The sequence below is a fragment of the Amaranthus tricolor genome, chromosome 10, assembly GCF_026212465.1.
Source record: "Amaranthus tricolor cultivar Red isolate AtriRed21 chromosome 10, ASM2621246v1, whole genome shotgun sequence".
NCBI lineage: Eukaryota > Viridiplantae > Streptophyta > Magnoliopsida > Caryophyllales > Amaranthaceae > Amaranthus > Amaranthus tricolor.
The window spans coordinates 15,760,013-15,783,165 of NC_080056.1; the positions used below are offsets into that span (position 1 = coordinate 15,760,013).

The following is a 23,153-nucleotide window of genomic DNA, read 5'->3' on the forward strand; positions in this document are numbered from 1 at the left end:
ATTATTGGCTAAAGAAAAACCACCACACATTTAATCTACAGTAATATCTCTACCTTTAAAGTATCTTTGTCTAGCATTTATTTATAGTTAAATTGAGTAAGTTAGAGAATATATTATACTGCATAATATATTGGTGCTAATTTTCAAAAATATGGGGTAATTTTATGCATAAAACTATCAAAATTGAGTAAATCTATTGCATAATATCTCTGACTTTATTTATTTAATATTACATATTTATGTATGTTGATGTTAAAAACTTGCACAGGTTTCCACTCTAATATTGAATGATTAGTTCAATTTATCAATAATTATTAATTAGCGAGGATAGCTCAGTTGGGAGAGCGTCAGACTGAAGATCTGAAGGCCGCGTGTTCGATCCACGCTCATCGCATTTTTTTAATTTTTTAAAATTACATTTATTAAAATATCTATCACTTAATTAGATTAACTAATGAGATGATTGAATATGAGTCGATCATACTTCTATGTTAACAATTGGTTTAGGTTTACAGCAGCTCAATCTAAATTTTGTTCGGGTTAAATCAGTTTTAGTCGGATCGAGTTCGGTTTCGAGCATAATTCGGGTAGGATATCACTCAGGTCGCTCATTATTAGGTTCGGGTAATCTTGGTTAGCGGTTATGTGTCGGTTACAAAAATCAGTCACAACTCGGGTTCAGTTTTCCCATTTTTCGGTTGTCAACCGGTTCGGGTACGACTTCGATTTGAATAATGTCGATTCGATAAACCTAAAAAAAAGAAACACATTATCGGGTCGATTCACTTCGATTTCGGTTTGGATTATCGGGTCGAATCAGTTTTGAACGCCTCTAAAAATAACCTAGAGTGTTATTGTAATATTGTCAAATTTCATATTCATTAAAACTCTAGTTTTATAGCTCAAATTAGTAAAATTGTTGAATAGATTATCGATGGCAGCCATGGAAGCTTCATCAAATGAGGAAGGAGGTGTCTTTTAAGGGTCACGTGACGGTCAAAGGTTAAAATTAACGGTCAACTGTTAAAATCCTTTAAAAGGTAGTGTTTTGCAAAGAATTATATTATATAAGGTAGTTTTTTGCAAAGAATTTTAGATAAGGTAGTTTTTTGCAATCAATATTATCCCTTTAATTTAGGAATTTAAGATAATGCGTTATTTTAATTAGTATTCAAAATTCAAATCAATCTTTATTTTCGCATTATGATTTTCTACCGGAGTAATCATCAAAGTTATTGTTAGTTTGGTTGAATTGAATTGGTTGTAGTTGTCATTGTGAATCTCGTACTTGTATCATCAATCATCATCATCATTATTATTATTATTATTATTATTATTATTATTATTATTATTATTATTTTCTTTTCTTTACTTGTTTTTTCTGGGTTTGTAAAACAAAAAATTCTCATTTTCTCAAGACGGGAGCAAATACTGAAAAACTTTTTTAGTACTGTAGTTTTGATGTTTAATTATTCCTTTTTATTTTTCATATTCAAATTTCAAAATTTTCTTTTTCAAAAAATCTCAATTATTTATTAAATATTAAATAAACTAGTAAATTACTCAATTAGTATTACAAGTATACATAATTAAGTTTTCAGATACGGATTTCCTATTTTCTTCTTTACTCTATAATATTGTTCAATTATTAAAATATACTCTAACTTATTTATAAAACAAATATTTTTAAAAAATGTTTTTTTAATGTCAAAGAATTTCAATAATGTACTCCATTAAGTTATTCAATGATTGTCATATGACTATAATACGAGTATATTTGAAGATGTGTTGCACATATATATTAAAATTTTGATGAAAGATTTTTGTAAAAGTATTTATTGTTTGAGCAATTTAACTAATTAGATATAATAAATTAGTATTAGTTTAAGCATTTTTTTGTCTCCTTTTGTTTTCATCAATTTTTGAAAATAAACATTGAATATTGTTTAAGTAATGAAACGTGAAAGAGCAAAAGATACTTAAAATACTTGGATATATAAGGTGTACTTGGGGAGAACTATCAGTATGCTGAAAGTGCTTATGATCTTTCTGCTGATGAGACCTTAAATCTTGCAATACAGCGTTAGCCTTGCCCGGGGTGGTTTTCCTGGAAAATCCTTATGACGCTCAAGTCAGATCGGAAAATAGAAATCAATGAATGTATGATAATATAATGAATGCAAGATTAACGAATTGAAGGATGAGTTCAGATCAATTGAAGGAATATTTGGTTAAGTATATATTCTAAGTAGGAGGCCAGTGTATTTGTAGAGTAACGGTAGGAATATAAAAGCTTAGAGATAAATGAATGATGCAACATGTATTTATAATGGTAGAATGAAGGCTAGTTAAATGGACATCATGTGTATAACGCGTGGTAATGGTAGGTCATGGTGAGTAGTGAGCAGTTTTATAAAAATGATATCGCGCATGTTTTATAAAAGTTCGATGCTACCATGTAGACTTTCCCTTAATAAATTTGAAACCATGTTGCTAACATGTAGAAAAATCATAAAAAATGAATATTTACCTAAAATAATCCAATCTTTTTATGATTTTCCTACATTAATCCCAAATATTGATTAACCATGAATAATCCCAACTTTAGGGGTTTTTGCTTAGAGTAAACTTGGGGTTAACCAATGACCTGCTCTAGTAGGTAACTCACCAAAAAAAAGTAAACTGAAAATTATTGTAAAATTAGAGAAAAATTTAAATATTCACATAAAAAAATTTTGCATGATAAAAAATCACATTTTTTTTCTACATTTAAAAAAAATGCTTTTCAAAAATTTATTTTAGTTTATCTTTTTTTTATAAAAAATAAACTTGCCATAACAAGTAATCCGATTACTAGGTTCACTATATGAAAATAACTCCCAAATTTAGGATTATTCATAGTAATCAATAGGTGGGATTATTATCGAAAATTCATAAAAAAGTTAGATTATTATAAATAATTTTTCCTAAAAAAAGTGCTACAACTCATGTTTTGCCAAACTTCATTGCTACTATAGAGAATTTTCCTATTTATTTTTAACTGTTAAATTAGGTTGGACTTATTGTAAATGCCAACATATTAACGGGGGGACACAAGTGCACACACTTCATAAGCCAAAGAGATATATACCATCCCAAAACCATATGGCAATAGGAAAAAGGTCTCTAGTAGCTTATGGATGTGGGATAACTCATCCCAACATTAACCATATCATAATTTTTGTTTTTGGTAGTTAAACAACCATCATTAGGGTGGTCTTATGCATAATTACTAAAAAGACAGAAATGGTATTGAAATTAAAATTGATCAGATATTACCACTTCCATTAAGAAAAAGATGCAACATTAGATGATGTGAGGCGACATATTGCATGAATCAAATGGTGATAACAAGTACAATGACAATGGTTTTTCATAAGTGAAGTTACCAGTAAAAGATAATACTATAGGAGTGTCTCGTAAAAATTTTAAGTCTAAAATAGTCCATTTAGTATTTATTTAATATTATATTATTTTTGGTTAATTGTTTTTTTTTTAATTCACAAGGGTCCATAGATAATCATATAGGCTTATCCAATGATCAAACTCCAAACCTACTTTTCATATAAGGGTCTTATAAAAGTTATATTGCTCAAATAACATCATTTAATAATTATTTTATATTTGAACATTTTACGCTCTACCGTTAAGGAAATGAACCTAAATGATTTTCTAACTTTTCTCTACTGTGAAGTTCATATAAACACAATCCTAAAGTTTCTAAGCTCATACAAAATTCATTCACAATAATAAACTACACAAAAACATCACAAAACACCATTCTTACGTAATAGAAATTTATAAAATTTACATGTATGCACATTAACGCAAAAATACACATAATAAAACATATATCCATCAATAATACCATATAAATGAAAATTTTTCAGATTTATATATTTATCATTTGTGACTTTAATTTAATATCATTTAGGGAAATAATCACAATCCTTGAAAACTTTGAATATAGGCATATGAATAACATTTCTAACATTAATATATATAAAAATATCATAGATTTTCAATGTATAACATGTGTATATTTAACTTAGAGTAAACACTTTATTGTCATATCTTTCACATATTTAAATAAATATAATATAAATACAAAGTAAGAAGGTTAATAAGTATGTTCTATTAGTCACCGATGAAGAGAATTAATATGAAAGGGGAACTCCAAAATAAGAGAACATAAGCTCCAAGAATAATCTTCAAGGTTTCAAGAATAATAATCCAAGCTCTCAAAATAATACTCTCTCCGTTTCTTAATGAAGTTCTCACTAGTAATGTTCACGAGGAATTAAGAAAAATAGAATCTTGTAGATAGTTGATATAGTATTTTATGGAATAATAGATTTTACAGAGGAAAAATAGAAACCATAAATATTATAAAAAATAGTAAAAGAAAGTTAATGGAAAAAATATGTGGAACATAACTAATAAAAAATTATTTTTATAAAGTTAGTGAGAAACATGTGAAAACCATAAGGAATATATAAATTGTTAAATTAAAGTTAGTGAAAGATATATGTGGATCGTAAGCATTACTAAAATATCAAAATGAGGATGAATAAAGTTGTTATTGTCCAAAATTTATGATATAATTCAAATGAAACACTGTAAAATGACAAATGAGAATGTTTTTAAGGAACGGAGGGAGTAATAGTAGAAACATACAAAAGTTGATGATTTCTACTTAGAAAATAACAACTCTATTTTCTATATTTATTACTAACTCCAATTCTCAATCAACATTCAACATAAAGTTCAAATCTCTCAACATCATAAGTCGCTTTTCGACATGTCTTACTTAAATGCAGATAACCTCTAATTCCGAGCCAAATCCAATGATTTAAGAGTCTAATTACTCACAACTCCAAGTCCCATATTTTTTAAGAACAAACTATGGTGTTAAAATAAGTAGAAGGTGGCCGAAAATCCACAAAACCCAAGGTGTTCAAAATTGGCTTACTCTTAGTTGTCCGAAATGTTTGAGGGCAAAACATAATCTTTAATGCTCCAATTAATGCAATTGTTGGGGTGAAATATATATATATATATATATATATATATATATATATGTGTGTGTGTGTGTGTGTGTGTGTGTGTGTGTGTGTGTGTGTGTGTGTGTGTGTGTGTGTATGTGTCTGTGTCTGTGTGTGTGCGCACGCGCGCATATATATATATATATATATATATATATATATATATATATATATATATATATATATATATATATATATATATATATATATATATATATATGTATGTATATATATATGTATGTATATATATATATATATATATATATATATATATATATATATATATATATATATGTATGTATATATATATATATATATATATATATATATATATATATATATATATATGTATATATATATATATATATATATATATATATATATATATATATATATATCAAATGGTGATGAATACAATTTTCATGAAAAAAATTAATCCCATTATTTAAACTAAAATGGCCATTAGTACAAACAAGAATAATATACATTCAACAGGATAATGCTGCTTATATATGCAAGTCAATTATGCAGATTCCATGCAAGTAGATCATCAGACTTAGACTATTCTATGTACGCTTGTTATAACTTATATCGTACATAATTTCAAAGCTTTAACGCTATTGTACGCCTATTTATATGACTCACAATCTATTTCAAAAGATGGTAGAGTTTGGTTTCTATTTCGGGGAAAAAGGTTGAAACTGATGACATTTGAATGGTGAGTTACATAAATAGGCATACAACAGCCTTAAAGCTTCAAAATTAGCGTTTGCTAACGTTTAATGTGCAAAAAGGTCACGGTGGAACAATTTGGTAAACCTTAGGGTTACCGCGTGGATTTTTTTAAAGTTTTGGTTACTACGTGGAAAACCCAAAACTTCATGATTATCATGTGGAATTTCCTTTTTTTTTATTGATATTTACTGTATATTCTCTATGGTAAGTAGGTTCATCAATTATGGTCAACAAACAATATTCAATTTTTTTTTAAATTTTTCTTATGTAAAATTTTTCATTAATTTTTCTTACAATTTAACGATACATCATTATTATTTTTAAAAAATAAATTTCTTCATCGGTACAAAGATTTAAAGTAGTTATTAAATATATTTTTCTATTTCATTCTAAAAAATGAAGTGAATGAAACTTTAATTAATAAACTTAAACTTTTAAGATGAATAATAATTATGACTAGATAGCATAAATTTATTGTAGACCTCCTATATCAAGCGTCATTATCATAATAATCACCACTCAATAAAGAGCTCATAAAAAGAACACAAATTCATGTGAGAGACGGTCTCTTTAAGATCATCTCTAATTGGGCACCCAATATATATTTTTCGACATATTATAAGTAGGCATTATGATGTAAATAGCTAGGCATTTAAGATATTGTGAGTAGGTATTAAGGATATAACAGGTACGCATTAAGAATAATATAAGTAGACATTAAGTTTTAATAGGCTGGGTTTGAGAGGTGTCGCTCTCTCAAGAGACTAGCTGAAACTAGAAACAACCTATTGCCATCATAATAGGCTGGGTTTTAATAGGCCATGGATGCACAAAATTGCCATCATGTAATGAAGGTAATGGTAAAGCAATAAGCTACTTGCTAGATTCAAATTTCAGCAAATTTACAACCAATAATTTCATACTGATGTTGTAGGTTACTTTCAAGAATAATTTCTTGTACTGAAATAACAACAAAAATGACAAAGCCTCAATCCCTATTCCAAAACAAATGGAAATGGTTGCATAAATCGAGATATAACCTCCGGTGATTATCCACAAATGTTCTACACTTAAATCCATATGATCTTACAAATCGAGATATCAACTAATCCTCAATATGATCTTACCATATGACAGTGGAACAAGTATGATCATCTATTTAATGAAGATACTACCAATCAAGGAGTCAATAATCTAAGTCTTCCATCATTTTTTGTTTACCAAAACAAGTAGGCTTTAGAGGTGTTATTTGGTGAAATACATTTTCCTTGAAAATTATTTTTAATGAAAACTATTTCAAATGAATAATGCAAATGATAATTTATTTTTATTTTTTTTTTGTTTGATTTGATGAAAGAGTCTTGGAAGAAATAGAAGTATTGGGAATGGAATGGTGGAAAATTGGTTTCCTTTTGATATTGAAGGAAATGTTCTCAAAGTGATGTAAAATCTTTCCCACCTAAATTTTTCTTTTAAATTCTTTTCAAGCAAAACAACCAAAAATGGGAAGTTAGTTGAATGGGAAAATGTTTCCCCCAAAATAAACACTCTTAGTAGCACACACTGGATAACCCCCTCCCCCGATTCCTAACTAACATACCTCTAGTTAAGGCAATAAAGCAATAACGAAATTCCCAACATAATGCACAATGTACAAGGATTTTCACCAACAAAAGAAAATAATTTAAATCAAATCAAAATACTAAAACAAACAGAATTTTTTCAATACAAAACTTGACATATAACTAAAAGATGAGAAAATAATATGATACCTGACCAAAGGGTTGAATGGTTACAATAATAGCCCCAAATATGGGATGATACGACTCAACCTAGTTTGTACGTTACACTTTTGATATTCAATGTTAGATTACTTTTAATGTGACAATTTCGGATTATTTTAATGTCATAATACATTTTATTTGCTAATATTTAATATTTTTGGTTGAATGTAATTACAAGGTTATCCAATCAATACTATAGAATTTAAATTTGGGAATTAAATTCCAATATTTTTCAAACAACAATGTGGATTTGAAATATAGGAATTCAATTCTTTGATATCCAAACGAGATTGAGGAATTGGAATTGGAATTTAAATCCATAATTTCAATTTCTTGAATTGAAGTACAAAAATTCAAATGAAATTTGTGTTTTCAAACGCTACCTAATATTATAATTCGAGAATTAAGTTTTAGATGTCATTTGTCTTAAAGCTTTAAGTATTTAATTTTCGTTGTTATTTTTTATCAATTATTTTTCTAGTTTTAGTTTTACGTTAAAACTCAATATTTTTAGTTTCTTGTTTCTTTCAATTTATATGCCAATAAAAATTTCAAGTGCTATCAATTTGTAAGTTTTTCTTTTCTTATTCTTTATCATTATTAGTTAATTGAATTCCTTAGTAATTTGTAAAAAATAGTCATTAACATTAGGGTTTTTGCGAATTACATCATTAAAATTTTGTTTTTTTGAGAACTAATGCCTCCAAACTATCGAAGTTTACACCATTTAGGCCAAGTGACCATTGAAAATCCAAATGACCTTTAACCAACATAAATGACAGTTGACCATCACTAATCACCTTTGACTTTTGTTGACCATCCATAATCACTTTTGTTGAAACAAGCTCCAAGAGCTTGGTATGACAGATTTAGCTCACATCTACTTGAAAATGAATTTCAACGAGGTAAAATTGATAAAACACTTTTCATTAAAACTAAAGGAAAAGATATTCTAGTTGTTCAAGTATATGTTGATGATATATTGTTTGGAGCTACTAATGATTCTTTGTGCAAGGAATTTTCTGAGATTATGTGCAAAGAGTTCGAAATGAGCATGATGGGAGACTTAACATTCTTTCTTGGACTACAAATAAAACAAAAGAAAGATGCCATATTTATTTGTCAAAGTAAATATGTTAGAGATTTGTTAAAGAAGTACAATATGGATCAATGTAAAGAAGTTAATACGCCTATGAGTACAACACTAAGTCTGGACCAAGATATAAATGGTAAGAGTGTTGATCAAAAGACTTATAGAGGTTTGATTGGTTCTTTATTGTATTTAACAGCTAGTCGTCCTGATATCATGTTTAGTATTTGCTTATGTGCTCGTTTTCAAGCTAACCCAAAAGAATCTCACTTAACAGCAGTTAAGAGAATCTTTAGATATTTATATGGGACTAAAGACTTTGGTCTATGGTACCCTAGTTGTGGAAATTTTAGTTTGATTGGCTTTACAGATGCTAATTATGCTGGATACAAGGTTGATAGAAAAAGCACCTCAAGATCGTGTCAATTCTTAGGAAATTCATTGATCTCTTGTAATTCTAAAAAGCAAAATTCAGTTGCTTTATCTACAGCTGAAGCTGAATATATAGCTGCCGGTGCATGTTGCTCTCAAATTTTATGGACTGCTCAACAACTTAGAGACCTTGGAATTGATTTCAAATGTATACCAACAAAGTGTGATAATACAAGTGCAATTTGTATTACAAAGAATCCTGTGCAACATTCTCGTACAAAACACATTGAGGTACGTTACCATTTTATAAGAGATCATATTGAAAAAGGTAATATTTCTTTATCTTTTATATCTACTGAAAATCAGTTAGCGGATATATTTACAAAACCTTTAACTGCTGATCGTTTTGCTTATATACGTATGGAACTTGGCATGCTATATGATGTTGCATGAATTAAGGGGGAGTAATGGCATATGAGTAAAAGGATTGAGACGTTGATTACTTAAATACCAAGTATGTATTAAGGGGGAGCATCACATATTATTTATTTTAATTGTGATTATATGTGTGTGTTTATGCATGAAATAGTTTTTATTGTTGATGGATGATGAACAATTTTTATTTATTTCGGCAAACAATTATTTTAAACAAATCCCAACATTTTGCTTCTTCCTGTTTGCTTTTTGATGAAAGTCAAAAAGGGGGAGATATATAGATGTTTATGTATGTATATTATAGTATATTATATTTTATTTGCATGCTTACTCATGTTGCATATATCATGTTGCTTATATTATACTTTTTAGATGTTCTGATATATTATGCTCTGATATATTGCTGAATGATTGGATATATTGTTGAATGTTATGCTCTGATTTATAAATGAATTGTTCTAATTATTGCTATTTGTATTCATGCTTAACATTCATGCTTAAGGGAGATATGATATTCATACTTGGGGGAGATATGAAAATTTTGTAGAAAATTTGTGAAAATTATAGATATAAAATTTGATAGTTGCTGATTATTGATTATTGTTGATGATCATAATGTTTGATAATCATGTCTTTGATATTAAAGTTTTGATATGATGTTACATTACAATAATGATTATTATATTTGCATGTATTATGATTGGATATTTGTTTACATAAATAATGATTGTGATGATATGAAGTATGAAATTTCACTGGATTATACTATTCTGTTTTTCATATTGTTCTGTTTTGAAATTGTTTTTAAAATTTTGAAGAACATTCTAATTGATGATAAAGTCTTAAAATTATTCTGTTTAAAGATATATTGTTTATTCTTATCATGTTTTCAGTTCATATTAACTTAGAAATATGATTTAGGAAAATATGGTTTTGACTTTCATCAAGGGGAGATGGAAGACTCAACTCTCTTAAACAATGATAAAGGGAGATTGAAGACTTAATTCTCGTTAATGATGATAATTCAAAACACATATTGATTAAACAAATAAATTAAGTAATTACATTTAGTTATTTAAGTAAGTCTAAAATCATATTTGATATATATTTGATTAGTAGTATATATTTAAGTTCGAAGACGTAGAAATATACTTAAAGAACTTAAGTTTATCTTAGAATTAATTTTATAAGTCCTGAAATAAGTTTCAAAGTCTTGAAGATAATTACGTTTACAATCAGGTTAGTTTCGTAATTATATTCGAAATATTTTAATAGGTCAATGTTCCTTGAAATTATATTTGAAATATTTTAATAAGTCAAGGTTCATTAAAATTAACTTGGATATTATTTGAAATTAAGTTTGAATATTTTATTACACGTTTTTGTTTAACGTTTAAATGTTTTACATTTGAACTTGAATGTAAATATGAGTTTAAATTAGTTTGATGATTAAATATAGTACAAGGTAAACATGTTTTGCTAATTATAGTACATGGCTATATTTGATTTGAATTAGTTGTTATGCAAGATTATAGAGTTTTCTATTAATAGGATGATATTTGAATTAATACTAATAATAGAAATTAATTTGATTGATTAATTAATTAAACGTTGATAAATCTGGTTTGTGCTTATAATTCAATATCTTGTATGAGTACTAACGTGGCAGCATAGCATTAGATATTAAACACAAATTACAACACGTAATGACGAAATTATTTTAGCTGTAAATACACGTCAGATTTAAGTTAAGATCAAGATCTTGAAGACAGGCGCAGAATGACCAGGTCAACAGAAAATAACGGAAAGGAGCCTTCTTGTTTTGCAAGATGTGTTGAGGCGTAACACTATATATATATGAGGCTTCATTTCAGAACTAAGATGCACCACTTCTTACAACTTTCTCTCTTGACTTAAGATTTAGAAATTCTCTAAGAGTTGTAATTCGTAATTCTTAATTCTTAGTTCATCTAACTCTTACATTTGTAATAGGCTTAAGAGTTTTAAAAAGAGTTAGATTAAGTTTAATACGCCTAATCAAGAATACTTTTCAAAGTGTTCAACTTGTGAATCTCTATTGTGAGATTTGAGATTTTGCTTTTATTAAAGGGACTTGTAATACGGTTCTTCAAGGGGAAGAACGTGGTGAGAGGAGATAGTGAGATCTTCTTGTTTGTATTAAAGTCGGATTAATAAAAGGCGTTGAAATCCTACGGGTTGAAAGAGAACCCATAGGCGGGGAGTAGGTTGGTTAGAACCAAACCTCGTTAACATATCGTGTGTTATACTTTAAAGTTTATTTTTTCGCACATACGTTATTGTTTACGAATTGGCTCAAAACTGTTCCAGAAAGCATTTTTGACAGACTCCTCAAACTCTTGAGACAAACTGCCAGACAAAATTTAAATAGCCCAAACTCTCTATTCACCCCCCCTCCCCCCCCCCCCCCTCTAGAGAGTATTCAACCTCCTATTAACTTTCAAAGACCCATCTAATTTTTGATTTAGTCTAATAATAAATGATTATTTTTATTTAAATTGTTATAAATTTATTTCTATTATATGTTATTGTAATGTTGCACTTATATGAAAACAGTAACATGATAATAAAAAAGGCTTCATAGTAAGGAAATGCCGAACCATGCTTCCAGCATGTAAAAAAGCAGGGGACATGTTTTCTAAATAAAGGTTATATAATATAGTAGTAAGTAATGCTAAAGCGGAAATCTATCGATCTGTGATTATTGCGAAAGTGTAATAAAACAAAACAGTATTTATAACACGACACTTGCTAAAAGGCAAGACTACAAGCTAAAGTGGCGCGAAATTTCCTATCGCCTTCCACCCCCTTTAAGAAGTTACGTCCCCGTAACGTGACTAACCTAAAGGAGGTGAGGGTACTTTTCCCCCATAGAGTCTTCAGTTTCGCATGTAGCCGCTTCACGCTCGTGATTTGACCACAGGACTTTTATCATAGATATATCTTTCCGTCGTGTAGTACAAACCTTCGTGTCTAAGATTCGATTCGGTTGCTTTGAATAAGACAAGAATGTATCTAATTCTAAAGGTTTAGGATCTAAGACATGAGAGGCTGCGGCATGATACCGCTTTAACTGAGACACATGAAATACATCATGTACCTTTTCTAAGGAATTTGGAAGGACTAACCGATATGCCACTTTACCCACACGTTCCGAAATTTCATATGGTCCTATGAATCGAGGGCTCAACTTTCCACGAGCACCAAAACGTACTACTCTGCGCATGGGTGATACGCGAAGTAACACCCGTTTCCCCACAGTGAACTCTTCTGATCGTCGCTTTAAATCAGAATAAGACTTTTTACGATCTTGTGCCACTTTCAAGCAATCCCTTATCAACTTCACTTTCTCAGTCATCCGGAAGAGCAAATCAGGTCCCAAAGTCACCGTTTCGGTGAAGTCATCCTAATAAACGGGACTATGACAACGACTTTGATGATCATAATCTATCATCAACTCTAACCACCGACTCACATGTTTAAGTTTGGCTGAGTATAGAGATATACTTCAGACTTTGATGATCAGTGTAGATCCTACATTTAACGCCATATAAGTAATGCCGCCATATTTTGAGAGCAAAAACTATAGCAGCTAACTCCAGATCATAAGTAGGATAACTAACTTTATGTACTTTCAGTTGTCGTGATGCGTAAGCAATCACCTTACGCTCCTGTATCAGTACATAACCCAATCCTTTCTTCGATGCGTCACTTTAAACAGTTAATCCAACTTAGGGTCACGTAGAGTAAGAACATGGGCCGTAGTTAACCTTTCCTTCAAAGTCATGAAGGCCTGTTCACACTCGTCAGTCCACTCGAACTTCTTCTCTTTCTTCATCAACGAAGTCATAGGCTGAGCAATTCGCGATAAATCTTTGACAAAACAACGGTAATACCCAGCCAAGCCTAAGAAACTTCGTACTTTGGTGATATTCTTTGGTGACGACCAGCTTCGAACTGCCTCTATTTCGCCGGATCCACCGAAACACCTTCCTTAGAAACAAAATGGCCCAAAAATAATACCTTTTTCAACAAGAATTCACACTTTGACAATTTTGCGTACAACTTGTTTTCTCGCAGGGTTTGCAGGACTAATCGTAGATGTTTCTCATGTTCATCCCGGTCCTTCGAATAGACCAATATGTCATCAATAACGACAACCACGAACTTATCCAAGTACGCACTAAACATTTGGTTCATCAAACACATAAATGCAGCTGAAGCATTTGTCAACCCAAAAGGCATCACGATGAACTCATAATGTCCATAACGTGTTCTAAAAACTTTTTTATGTATATCCCATTCAGCTATTCTTTGCTGGTGATAACCCGATCTTAAGTCAATTTTTGAAAAGATCCCGTCTGCTCTCAACTGGTCAAATAAATCGTTTATCCGGGGTAACGGGTATTTATTCATAACGGTTACCTTGTTTACTCCTTGTAGTCAATGCATAACCTCAAACTACCATCTTTCTTCCTCACAAACAGAATTGGAGCGCCCCAAGGTGAAACACTAGGTCGGATATAAACTTTTTTTTAACAATTCCTCAAGTTGAGACTTTAACTCATCCATCTTCTTTGGAGCCATGCGGTACGGGGCCTTAGAAAACGGTCCCGTCCCAGGCACCAAGTCTATTGTGAAATCAATTTCCCGTTGAGGTGGCATACCGGAAATTTTGTCAGTAAAAACATCCAGGAATTCCTTCACTACGGCGATATGAGATATCCTTAGGATCTTCCTTCATCTTCCCTTCCTGGCTGATGTGGCATAAGTACAGAGTGTGTCCTTGATTACCATGATTACCATTTCCGTACTGCAGATTGACTTGCCTTCCGGAGTTGTTTGAATTCTGCTGCCGGTGTTGCCCACCCGGCTGTTGACTTCCACTCCCTTTCTTAGTGTAGTATTCATACTCCCTATGTCCCCTTTTGTGGCAAAAATTACACTCAACCAAATTCCCATCGCAATCCTTTCCCGGATGATTTCTCTTGCATCTCCTACAGAAATACTTCCTTTCATTGCCATCTCGGTCCAATAGTCGCTTTGCAGGATTTGCTTCTCCCTTAAATCTAGTGTTTGCACTAGATTCACTTCCTTGAAAATTGCCGAATGTGCATGCCTTCTTTTTATAAAAACCTAACGGAGTCCCTGATGCCTGACTGGCACCTTCTTTCCTCTTCTCGGGGATATTACCCTTCTCTCTTTCCTTCTCCTTCCTATAATTTTCCCTATTTGAGATGCTCGCTTGTACATCTGTTCCAGAGTGTGTAACGATCACTTTCAATATGTTTTTGAATATCAAAGGATAAACCTAGCTCAAAACGTTGCATCTTTTTCTCCTCAGTGAAGTTGATAAGGGATCGCTTAAAAGCGGCACAAGATCGTCAAAAGTCTTATGCTGATTTGAAGTGACGACCAGAAGAGTTCACCGAGGGAGAACGGGTGTTACTTTGCGTATCACCCATGCACGAAGTAGTACGTTTTGGTGCTCGTGGAAAGTTGAGCCCTCTATTCATAGGACCATATGAAATTTTGGAACGTGTGGGTAAAGTGGCATATCGGTTAGCCCTTCCAAATTCCTTAGAAAAGGTACATGATGTTTTCATGTGTCTGAGTTAAAGCGGTATCATGCCACAGCCTCTCATGTCTAAGATCCCAAACCTTTAGAATTAGATACATTCTTGTCTTATTCGGAGATACTAGTTCGAATCTTGGACACGAAGGTTTGTAGTACATGACGGAAGGATATATCTATGGTAATAGTCCTGTGGTCAAATCACGAGCGTGAAGTGGTTACATGGAAACTGAAGACTCTATGCGAGAAAAGTACCCTCACCTCTTTCAGGTTAGTCGCGTTACGGGCACGTAACTTCTTAAGGGGGATAGAAGGCGATAGGAATTTCGCGCGAGTGATGATAAACCACTTTGGCTTGTAGTCTTGCTTTTTAGCAAGTGTCGTGTTATGTTAGCAAGTGTGTTCTGCGTTTCTCGTTGTCATGCAAGTTACGAGGGCGTAACTTTTTTTAAGGGGGTAGTTTGTAACACCCCGTAATTTAGCGGGTTTTAAAAAATGTAATAAAATAAAATAAATAAAATAAATAAGTATTATTAAATTATATTATTTACATGGACAGTTATAAGAAGTAAGTTAAATTAAATATAAAAACAAAAATGTAATTAACGGTAACGTGTTTTATCACGTACGTTGATATCACATAGTGTTTCTTTTCCAATTAAAAAATAAATAAATAAAATAATAATAATAATAATAATAATAATAATAATAATAATAATAATAATAATAATAATAATAATAATAATAATAATAATAATAATATAATAATAATAATAATAATAATAATAATAATAATAATAATAATATAATAATAATAATAATAATAATAATAATAATAATAATAATAATAATAATAATAATAATAATAATAATAATAATAATAACAATTAAATAATTAAAAAAAATTATTATTAGTGGGAAGGGAAAGGGGGCCGGTTGGAAAGGTGAATGGGAGGAATCTTGTAACTCCTCTGATAAGTGTGTATTATAGCACATTAAGTTGATTCTTAATTTCCTTTTAATCCTATCTAATCTTTCAAGTGAACAAAAAAATTCAGAAAAAATCTTCCTCTTTGCTGAAATCAATAATAGCAATTAGAATATAAAATAAAAGAGAAGAACCACAATATTTAAACCTAATCAAATAAAAACATATATTTTTTTCATCCATTATACATTGAATAAAAATAAATATTTCAAATCATACTAACAATGAAATTCAAATTATAAGTAAAATTATGAAACATAGCAAATAAAGAAACAAACCTGAAAAGTGATCGAAGTACAACGAGTAATAAGAAATCTATTGAAGAAAACCAATTTGATCTAAAAATTGAAAAGAATGAAAAAAAAAGTGAGATTGAGAAGAGATAAGAGATAAAGAGAAATAAATATGAAGTAGGATCTGAAAGTAGAGAAAAGCCTCAAATGTTTTGCCTATGTGAAATGAGTCAGTAATTTATTAACAGAGAATATCAAAATAAGATAAAGCAAGCACAAAACATGAGAGAAAATGAGTGTACCTGGCGGTGTTGGTGGTGATGGTGTTGATGTTGAAGTGCACGGCGTTTAGGATGGTGTAGAAGGAGGAGCCGAGGTGAAGATAGGGGGAGAAGGTTGTGAACGAGAAGAAGTGAGTGGAGAAGAGAAAGTAGGAGCTGGTGTTGCAATGGTGTTGCAATGTTCATCCAAATCTTTTAGTTTAAAAGGAAAGATAAAAGATAATAAAAATATAATGCTACCTACAATTCGACAACATTGACAAAAGTTTTTATGTTGCATATAATAAGAGATATACTTTGTGATTAACAACAAGTCTTATATGAGTTAGTCTTTCAATAAGACGAATATAGTGTTCAGTCTAAATTTTTTTTTTCAACTACTTTAATTATTATAACAAAAATTAAAGGTTTTTAAGTCAAAATTGATGCCTTTAAAACCAAAATTTAAGGGTTTAAAGCCAAAATTGATGCCTTTAAATGAGTATTTTATGTTTTTGCTTTTTAAATTAAAAATGGTCCAACCTATTAAGAAACGTCTCACGATAAGATCGTCTTATAGAATATTTTGATTAATTATTTAATAAGTATATTAGATAACTTTGAAAAAGTAAATAGACATATAGTACTATGAGTATATAGGATCATCCATTATCTTTAAAAGGCATAATTCTATGTGGTATACAATATACTTATCACAAAGCCCATTAACCTCAAAAAACCCTAGGTTTTCGTATACTCTCCTACTATATAAACTAAAATTATCTAAGGCATAATTCCATTCAAAATTTCATTTTGTTAATTGTTTATTGTAATTTTCTCAAGAACAAATACAAAAATAGGGTTCTTCTTTAAGATAGTCATATTCGTCAATTTGTTCAATTTCTCAATTCTCTTTAAGATACCCACAACTGGACAAGTGACGACCCACACCACCCACCCCTCGCCGGCATTTCTCGCCAGTCGCCACCCCTCACTGACGTTCACTGAGCGAATCAGTTCGTTGTTCGCCTATTCGCACTTCGCAAGGCCACTGCTGGCTGCTACTGCTGCTTCCGTGAATAGGTGAACGTGAAATCAAGACCACCAGACTCATCAACGCCGACGGCCCACCACCACACCAACCCACCTTCAATTCAATTTAGTTATTATTTTGATTTTTGAAATCCCCAAAAGTTAGGGTTTTGTTTTTATTTCAAGTTTCAAATCTCTTTCTCTGTTCCTTGTCTCATCGTCGTAGCCTCAACCGAGCAGCCGCCGCCAGCACCGGCCAACCAATTTAGCCGAACAGACGCAGTAGCCCTAGCGGCGCTTGAAGCCAGCCACGCGCCCCTGAGCAACTACACGAAGCATCCATCCTTCACCATTATCTTCTTCTTCCTCCATATTAAGGTATACTCCCACCAATAATAAATTTCTGTTCTACTTATTCTAGATGTTAAATTCAATTGAGTTTTTAAATCTTTAGCTTTTTTTTTGTGATGACTTTGGGAATTTGATGTTTTTATTAATTAATATTAATTTTTATACAAGAAAATAATATTAATAATAAAAATTATAATAATGGAAGAGATCATAAAACCATTAAAATTCAACAAAGTTTGTGTATTTTGTGAAAGCAGTTCGATGTAGCCAGCGATCTAGCTTCCAAGAAGCTGCAATTGAATTGGTAATTTTATCACCAAATTTTAATTTTTTTTATTCATTATTGTAATTATTAGAAATATTAAATAATTATTCAAAATATATACTAATTTGAGCAATATAATAATAAAAGATTGCTCCTTTTCACCCAGATTTTTTTTTTCCAATTAGATGAAAATGAATAGTTTTTATGGGTTTTTTCATTTATGCTTATTGTTTTACTATGTTTGCTTAAAAATTTGTAAAAAAAAGAAAAGCAATTAAATTTTAAAAATTTATTTCTTTATGTGTTTTCTCTTCTAAAAGCAATTATACACTTACGATCTAAAAATATGATTAAAATTCCATGTATAGATGATGAACATGAGTTAAAAATCAAAACTTTCCTGATTCACCCCATTTCTTTCTCCCTTCATTTTCTTTTCTGTTTTTTTTTCGGTTTTTGATTTTATAATTAAATTTATTAATACAGACTGTGTTCTATTTTAACCGTTTAGACAATTATGAAAAAATAAATAGTTGTACAAAATATAGATGGGAATAAATTGCTAAAATTTTGAACATCTGTTTTAAAATATAATAATCTGACCTTGTATTAAATTTTGTGGGCTATTGATTTCTGATCTCGTGGCTTAAGTTGTTCCTTTGTTTGTATCTGTTTATATAGATCGTGTTAAACTCTGCAACTCCAAGTTGACTTTGAAATAGAGTTTTGATCATACTGGAACTCGTTTTCAATTGTTTTAATGGGTGGAATTATTATTTGCTTAAATAGAACTTGTAATACCTTTCTAATAATATAACCAAATAATGACTCCTAAGTTAACTATTTAATAGATCTTTGATGCTACCTGAACACTTTTTCACTTGTTTTAATGGGTGGAATTTTTATTTGCTTAAATAGATCCTATTAAACTCCTTTCTAATAATATTATTTCCTCTGTTTCATAATACTTGCTACATTTTCTATTTTTGGCAATTTCATATTAGTTGCCACATTTCCTTTTTTAGTAATAAAATAATCATTTAAAGTTCTAACTACTCCTATTTTTATTCTATTCTATACTCTATACTCTATACTCTATAATAAAAAACTATACTATACTCCATAAAGTAACCTAACAACCTATTTTTCCTTTTTCTTTTTCAATTAACAATAATAAAATACTATACTCTATAAAGTAAACAATCAGCTACAGTGTAAGTCAATCACTTTTCTTAATACCCGTGTCCATGCAAATGTAGCGACTAAAATGGAACGGAGGAAGTATTAAATAATAGTTCCCAAGGTAACTTTGAAATAGAGCTTTTATCCTACTTGAACTCTTTTTCACTTGTCATTTATTTACATTTAATAAAATTGTTACTTTTGAGCAACAATTTTATAATATCAAAACTCTTTTCTAATAGATTTATGTCTTTAGAAATAATAATTTATCATCATATTATATAACAATAAAATCTTAACATAATGTTTTACCTTTGGGAGTAGTAGTTGGGTATCCCCTGTTCATACACTTGTGCGTTTCCTTGGAAGCCTAAACAATTTGCCATTGAGCATTTGGTATCTTACTCCTCCCAATGTTATTAATAGTGCAAACATCAAAACTGCTGTACAGACCCTTGTGCGTTTTTTTTAAAATCATTTACGAGCTTTAATTTATAATAATTACTAATAATTAACACGCAATACTTTTAATTTTATTGTTGGCTTTACTTTTTCTGAGATCTATAGTCTCTTGTTTTTTAGGGAAAACTTTGTCTCTCCTATATGCATAAACCGAAAATACTTGAGCTATGGTCATCCTGATGATTAAATGAGATAATCTCAATCTCAGTGAATTTCTATTGTGCTGTTTATTTTATATTATTTGTTACAACTTCCTCAGGTTTTTTTTTAGTTCAATATAATCTACAAAAGGGTCAATGTCGAATTCTTCAACAAAGTTAATCTTGGATGGACAGGTAACATCTGATCTCATATTGTGGCGTTGAATTTTGGTTGTTAATTGTCTAGTAACAGTAGCAGGACTTTTATATTCCAAGTTAATCAACTAGCTTAGTCATTATAAAACAGCTAGTACAAATTATAAATTGTGGCCTTGATCAAATTCTTATAGAAGCTTTTTTTTTTTTTTTTTTTTTTAATCTTTTGACTACATTAATCTTTACCCTCTCAACCTTAGCTCTGACTGCTTTTATGAGCGAGATTCTTAGGGTTGATGACTATCATTGTGTGGAGCTACAGATATTAGAGTGGGGCCTTGATCAAATTCTTTTTAAAGTATTTTTGTTATCTTTTGACTGCATTCCTCCTTACGTTATGAGCCGAAAGTTTAGGGTTGATGATGATGATGATTATTATTATTATTATTATTATTATTACTATTATTATTATTATTATTATTATTATTATTATTATTATTATTATTATGATGATGATGACTATGTTGCCACCTCTGATGAGTACTCTATCCATGATTATGATGCAGGAACAAGATGAATGGAAGGATAAGCTCAGCACATTGTCTGATGATATACTTGTCTTTATTCTATCTCTTATGGAGAGAAAAGAAGCGACAAGAACTTGCATCCTTTCAAGAAGGTGGCGGTATTTGGCTACTTACTTCACTAATCTCAACTTTGATGTTGATAATTTAGAGACTATGACCTTAGGCTGTAAGCGCCAACTCAAGCCAGTCAAAGATCTAAAGCCAAGGTTCTTGAATTGGGTTAGTCAAGTAGTGGCTTTGAATCGTGCTCCATTTATTGATGAATTCAGAATTCGCTTTCCATTGGATGAGACTGATTCAAGTCATCTCGAGGCTTGGATCAATTTTGCTATCTTAAAACGAGTCCAGAACTTAGAGCTCCATTTAAGATCTTATACCATAACATCTCATGTTTGGAAAGGCATGAGCCACCTCAAGTCCCTGAGTTTGAAGGGGGTAAATATATGTGGAGAAGTAGTAGAGTTGGTTTTTTCTCGATGCCATCTTTTAGAACGACTATACATTGCTCGATCATACAATCTATTCAAGTTGAAGATTCTTAACTTAAGCTCAGTTAAGTTCACCTGATTTCATCTGAAATTGAATCTTTAATGATAAACAACTGATTTATATTGATTGATTAAAAATGAATTCTACTTATTATAACTGATTTTACTGAGTAAAATTGATTTTGTAGGAAAAGTTGAAATACTTGACAGTTCATGATTGCCAGAATTTAGAAGAAGTTGAGGTACAAGCTAGGAATCTTGTGTCGTTCGATTTCAAATGCTTCCATACAGTTGTGGTTCATGTTAGCGCTCCATCACTCATTGAAGCGCAATTTCATGGCTTATATGACACAGGACTGCTTCCAAAATTCTCGCCCATCAGAAGCTTAGCTGCTCACTTGTCTAAGCTTTCGCTTAATGTATATGAGAAATGGGTTAGTACCAACTCTATCTTTAATAACTTAGGCAACAACAACCAACATTCTATAGTTTGATTAACATTAAATTTTGAAATCTCTCTTTTTATTACAGATTGATGAAGGTCTTATCATCCCTTCTTTTCCTAATATCCAATACCTGAAGTTGTGGGTTTCTATCAAATATAGTCATTTTAACTTTATTTTGTTAAGATGCTTCCCGGAGGCCTGCCCATTACTGCACGAATTCAAGCTGGAGGTAACTAAATTATGTTCTTTAAAGGTTTTTGTTGGGGTTTTAGGTATGATGATTTAGACCGGGTCAATTTCGGTTCTTGTGTGTATGAAGATATGTTGTCACGTCTGTTTTTTGTACGCGAGTTGTATTCGGGTCGGATAAAGTCATATTGTTTTGGCTAATTGGGTCAATTTCGGGCATCTCTGGTGTTTTGCTTTGCTGAACTAATTGCAATATGACTTGATGGAATTTTCAGGTAACTTATTATCCCTATAATGGGGAGGTAGATTCAGATTCAGATTTAGATTATTCAGATAGCGACGACTTGAAAGACTCGAATTTGCAAGATGTGAAGCGGTGGTTGGAGACTAGAGAGGAGATTAGTGCAACCTTTCCAAACTTGTGGAAAGTCGAATGGGCTTCAACATTTCACAATGATCTCAATAAAGAATATATGCTAGCTTTGCACATTGTTAAGAATGCCATTAAGCTTAAGGACTTCATCTTCACCCCCATAATTCCAAAGCCATATTCTAGTTATGAAGAATATTCTGATTATGAAGAAGCTATGGAAACTTGTATAGATCGCGCTGAACGATTAGCTTTGGTTCTCCCATCTCATGTGAATTTTGTGGTTATCAAAGAAGGCTAAGTGAACCTCTCAAATTTTAAATGTATTTCTTTTCTGGATATTGGATACATTTTGTATTTTTGACAATATTTGTTTATTTTTTTTGGAAGGATTTGTGATAACTCTCTAATTTACCCTTATTTTATGCTTATTTAGTTTGCATTCTTATGCGGTTATTGTTCTTTTTTATTAGTATTATAGGATTTGATCACCTTGTGTAGGGTATATTGTGTTTTGCTCGTTTTTGTAGGATTGGTCACCTTTTCTCGAGCAAAGCAAGTTAGGAACGATGCGCCCTTAATCCTTCGGAGGTTTTAAAAAGGGAACAGAGCTAAACTGAGGATAGGAGATAGTCCCAAGCACTCATTTGAAGGCAAGGAGGCAAGAGGATCTTAACGTGAGCATGTTGGAAGATTTTGATGAGATTGATTCGTCAGTCACTTTATATCGATCAGTCATCATCATACCTAGTGTATCCCGCCCATAGAATACTATGGTCAGGGTCTAGGGAGGGAAGACGGCGGCAACTCATACCCATAAAGGAGAGTGCGGCCAAAGAATCCCCTGACTCGAAAAAGAATAAGATAATATTTTGGAACTGATGGGATGG

At 30.9% G+C, this 23,153-nt stretch overlaps 1 protein-coding gene and 1 non-coding gene across 5 annotated transcripts; both read left to right on the top strand.

Moving 5' to 3' along the window:
* Positions 1-321: 321 nt before the first annotated feature.
* Positions 322-394, top strand: TRNAF-GAA (transfer RNA phenylalanine (anticodon GAA)). Its single transcript has one exon. It is a non-coding gene; the product is annotated as a tRNA-Phe (tRNA).
* Positions 395-17,398: 17,004 nt separating this feature from the next.
* On the top strand, positions 17,399-22,662 carry LOC130825776 (putative F-box/FBD/LRR-repeat protein At1g78760). Of its 4 annotated transcripts, XM_057691178.1 has the most exons (7): positions 17,408-18,005; positions 18,236-18,282; positions 20,147-20,222; positions 20,750-21,322; positions 21,447-21,692; positions 21,790-21,933; positions 22,169-22,662. In XM_057691178.1, exons 3-7 carry the CDS (start codon positions 20,184-20,186, stop codon positions 22,562-22,564), a joined length of 1,398 nt encoding a protein of 465 aa, XP_057547161.1. In that variant the 5' UTR covers positions 17,408-18,005; positions 18,236-18,282; positions 20,147-20,183; the 3' UTR covers positions 22,565-22,662. The 4 variants fall into 4 exon arrangements, with proteins under 4 accessions (XP_057547160.1, XP_057547161.1, XP_057547163.1 ...); XM_057691177.1 differs by lacking the exon at positions 18,236-18,282 and having other exon boundaries at positions 17,399-18,005; XM_057691180.1 differs by lacking the exons at positions 18,236-18,282; positions 20,147-20,222.
* The last annotated feature ends 491 nt before the right edge of the window (positions 22,663-23,153 follow it).